The sequence below is a fragment of the Apium graveolens genome, chromosome 10 (assembly GCF_009905375.1).
Source record: "Apium graveolens cultivar Ventura chromosome 10, ASM990537v1, whole genome shotgun sequence".
Classification (NCBI taxonomy): Eukaryota; Viridiplantae; Streptophyta; class Magnoliopsida; order Apiales; family Apiaceae; genus Apium; species Apium graveolens.
The window spans coordinates 72577776-72581397 of record NC_133656.1 but is presented as its reverse complement, the minus strand read 5'-3'; the positions used below and the strand labels follow the sequence as shown (position 1 = coordinate 72581397).

At 40.5% G+C, this 3622-nt stretch overlaps 2 protein-coding genes across 2 annotated transcripts; both read left to right on the top strand.

Moving 5' to 3' along the window:
* The first annotated feature begins 499 nt into the window (after window positions 1-499).
* LOC141690662 (uncharacterized) lies at window positions 500-1498 on the top strand. The gene has a single exon (XM_074495441.1). It carries the CDS (start codon window positions 500-502, stop codon window positions 1496-1498), a length of 999 nt encoding a protein of 332 aa, XP_074351542.1.
* Window positions 1499-2623: 1125 nt separating this feature from the next.
* Window positions 2624-3418, top strand: LOC141690661 (putative mitochondrial protein AtMg00310). The gene has a single exon (XM_074495440.1). It carries the CDS (start codon window positions 2624-2626, stop codon window positions 3416-3418), a length of 795 nt encoding a protein of 264 aa, XP_074351541.1.
* Window positions 3419-3622: the final 204 nt, after the last annotated feature.

Below are 3622 nucleotides of genomic sequence, written 5' to 3'. Positions count from 1 at the left end.
GGACGTGGATGAGGGCTTCATTTCATCGCCAGACTAAGCTTATCGGAGCAAAATGGCTACGTACCGATAATGAGGAGGATGATCGGAATAAGCAATCGGAATTAGGTGACAGTCAAAGAAGGATAGGGGGGAAAGGCGTGAAGTTAGGAGTGAAGATTGAAGCTGAACATCCGGAGGAAACAATCAAGGGATTTGGAAATGCAACAAATTTTCAAAATGCAGCAAAAGGCGCGAGTGATGGGATATCCCAACAAGCTGATTCTGCTGAGTTGGCAGCCAATAAAAAAGGCATATCAGTTGTAGAAAATAAAAAACGCAGAACCGAAACTAATGGGCTGGATAATGATATTGAGATGGGCCAGAATACTGAGTTAAACATGGATTCAGAGGAAGAGGAAATAATTGGCGATGATATTGAGATGGGCTCAGGCTTAGCACACAAACTGGGTCCAAAAAACGTGCAGGTGGCGGGTTCCGGGAGCGGAGCTCGCCAAGAATTATGAGTACTATAAGTTGGAATTGTCGTGGGCTTGGGACCCCATGGGCCGTTCAATTCCTTAAGGAGATTGTTCTCCAAAAGAAACCCAATTTTATATTTTTATGTGAAATTTTATGCAAGAAAGACAAGGTGGAAAGCATTAGAAACTTGCTTGGTTTTGAGGGTATGGTTACAGTGGAGTCACAAGGTCATAGTGGAGGTGTTGCATTCTTGTGGAGGAATAAGGAGGAAGCTTCGTTAAGGTCTCTCAGTAAAAATCATATTGATTTGGACATTACCATTCAGGGGTGGCAAAGGTTCAGATTGACAGGGTTATATGGGGAACCTGATCGAGCAAAACATAAAGAAACATGGCAGCTTATAAGGAATCTGTCAACGACATCTAGTCTCCCTTGGGTGTTAATTGGAGACATGAATAATGTCCTTAGTCAAACAGATAAAAAGGGTGGAAGAATGTATCCGAGTTGGCTTATTCAAGGGTTTAAAGAGGTTTTGGAGGATTGCAATTTGGTGGATATGGAGTTAATAGGATACCCGTACACTTGGGAACGTGGGCACGACACTGATGACTGGGTAGAGATTCGGCTGGATAGAGCAGTAGCAAGTACAAGTTTTTTACAGCAATTTCAAGAAGCTAAGCTTACAAACATGGAGGTTACTACGTCTGATCACTGTCCGTTACTTCTTGAGCCCATGGTCACGATAAAGTCTGGTACGTTTACCAAAAGGTTTAGGTTCGAAAACGCCTGGTTACGCGAACCTATGTGCAAAAGTATTGTGGAGGATATATGGAATAATAGCACAGGTAAATCATGGCAAGAAAAAATCATTGCTTGCTCGAATAATCTGGCGGTGTGGGGAAAGGAAATTACTGGGAGTTTTAGGGATCGAATTCAGAATTGTAAAAAGGTGATTAAGATTGTTAGAGGAAGAAGGGACGAAGCCTCTATTAAGCTGTACCAGGAAGAGTGCACAAAGTTGTCTGAAATTTATGTGTAGCAGGAAATTTTCTGGAAACAGAGAAGTAAACAATTATGGCTTCGCGAAGGGGACCATAATAGTAAATATTTCCATTCTGCGATGAAGAACAGGAGAAGGAATAATAAAATTACTCAGTTGACTAATAAGGCTGGTATGCAGATAGGATGGGGTTCGGGAATGGAGGAAACAATGATTCATTATTTTTCAACTCTGTTTAAAGCCTCAGTAACGAATTGGCAGGATGTGTTAAATTGTGTTCAGTGTAAGATTACAAGGGAGCAAAATGAAGAATTATTGCAGGCAGTGGAGGTAAAAGAGGTGAAGGATGCTCTGTTTCATATGCATCCTGATAAGTCACCTGGACCAGACGGAATGAGTCCCGGCTTTTATCAAAAGTATTGGCATATAGTTGGAGCGGATATTGTTCAAATGACTCGCCACTTCTTTGAAACTGGTACGTTCCAGGAGCACTTAACTGATACTAATATTGTTTTAATTCCAAAAAAGAAGTGTCCAGTGCTTATGACCGATCTACGTCTGATTTCCTTATGTAATGTGGTGTATAAAATCATATCTAAGGTGTTAGCAAATCGATTGAAATTAGTTATTGATAAAATTATCTCAGAGACACAAAGTGCTTTTATCCTAGGGAGATTAATATCGGATAACATAATGATTGCTTATGAAGTTATGCATTTTATGAAGAGGAAAAATAAAGGAAAGAGGGGTTGGATGGCCTTAAAACTCGATATGAGTAAGGCTTATGATCGAGTTGAATGGGGCTTTCTTAGGGCAATGTTGGCGAAACTGGGCTTTCATGACAGAATTATCAATTTGTTTATGGCATGTGTGATGTCTGCTCGGTATAGAATTGCTCATGATGGCAGGGAGTTTGGGTCAATCATTCCCGAGCGTGGCATTAGACAGGGCGATCCATTATCATCCTACTTATTTCTCATATGCACAGAGGGATTTACTGCTATAATTCAGGATTATGAAAGACGAGGTTTAATTCAAGGGGTTAAGGTTGCTCGTGGGGTGCCTGCTTTATCTCATTTATTCTTCGCGGACGACAGTTATATTTTCTGCAGGGCAAATAAGGAAGCTGCAAATCATGTGGTAAATATGTTGAATACTTTTGAAATGGCATCAGGGCAACAGGTGAATATCTCTAAGTCATCTGTTTTTTTCAGCAAGAATATGAGTCAGCAGGATAAGAAGGAGGTCTATGATGTTCTAAAATGCCCTGAAGCTAATGATAATAGTACTTATTTGGGTCTACCAAATATTATGGGAAGAAACAAAACAACCATAATGGGTTATTTGAAAGACAGGCTTCAGAATCGAGTGCAAGGATGGGATAAGAAAACCTTGTCTAAGGGAGGGAAGGAAATTTTGCTGAAAACAATTGCTCAAGCCATCCCAACGTACGCAATGGGGGTATTTTTGTTGCCTTTAGAATTATGCAGAGATTTGGAGCGTATTATGTGTCGTTACTGGTGGAAAACAGGCCGTGATAAGGATCGTGGTATTCATTGGCTAAGCTGGGAAAGATTATCGAAGAGAAAATCTGAAGGAGGTATGGGGTTTCGAAATGTCCACGATTTTAACATAGCAATGATTGGTAAACAAGGGTGGAGGCTAATGTTGTATCAGGATAGTCTAGTGGCAAGAATTTACAAAGCTAGATATTATCCGAGAGGCTATTTTTTAACGGCTAAATTAGGAAGCAATCCTAGTTACATCTGGAGAAGTGTTATTGCAGCTCAAGAACTTCTGAGAAAAGGTTCAATTCGTACGGTAGGTAATGGGGAGTCTGTGTCTATTATAGGCGACCCATGGCTCCCTCAGAACGATGATCCGTTTGTCCATACTGTGAATGAAGGGCTACAGGGTAAGTTTGTGTCGTCTCTTTTTGTTACTGATGAAAACGAATAGGATATTGAATTATTAAATGACATGTTTATTCAAAGAGACCTTCAGTTGATTGAGATGATTTCTGTTCGTCGTAATGAGAAAGATGGTTGGTACTGGAAGTATAAGAAATTGGGGCAGTACTCGGTTAAGAGCGCGTACCGGATGTTGCAGAACAATGGAGAGAACAATCAGCTGAGTAATAACTCTGGTTTCTGGCGTAAAATG

What these genes read in the sequence shown, in the direction of transcription:
- LOC141690662 (XM_074495441.1), top strand. Translation starts at nt 500, where the DNA reads ATGAGTACTATAAGTTGGAATTGTCGTGGGCTTGGGACCCCATGGGCC.
- LOC141690661 (XM_074495440.1), top strand. Translation starts at nt 2,624, where the DNA reads ATGGCATCAGGGCAACAGGTGAATATCTCTAAGTCATCTGTTTTTTTC.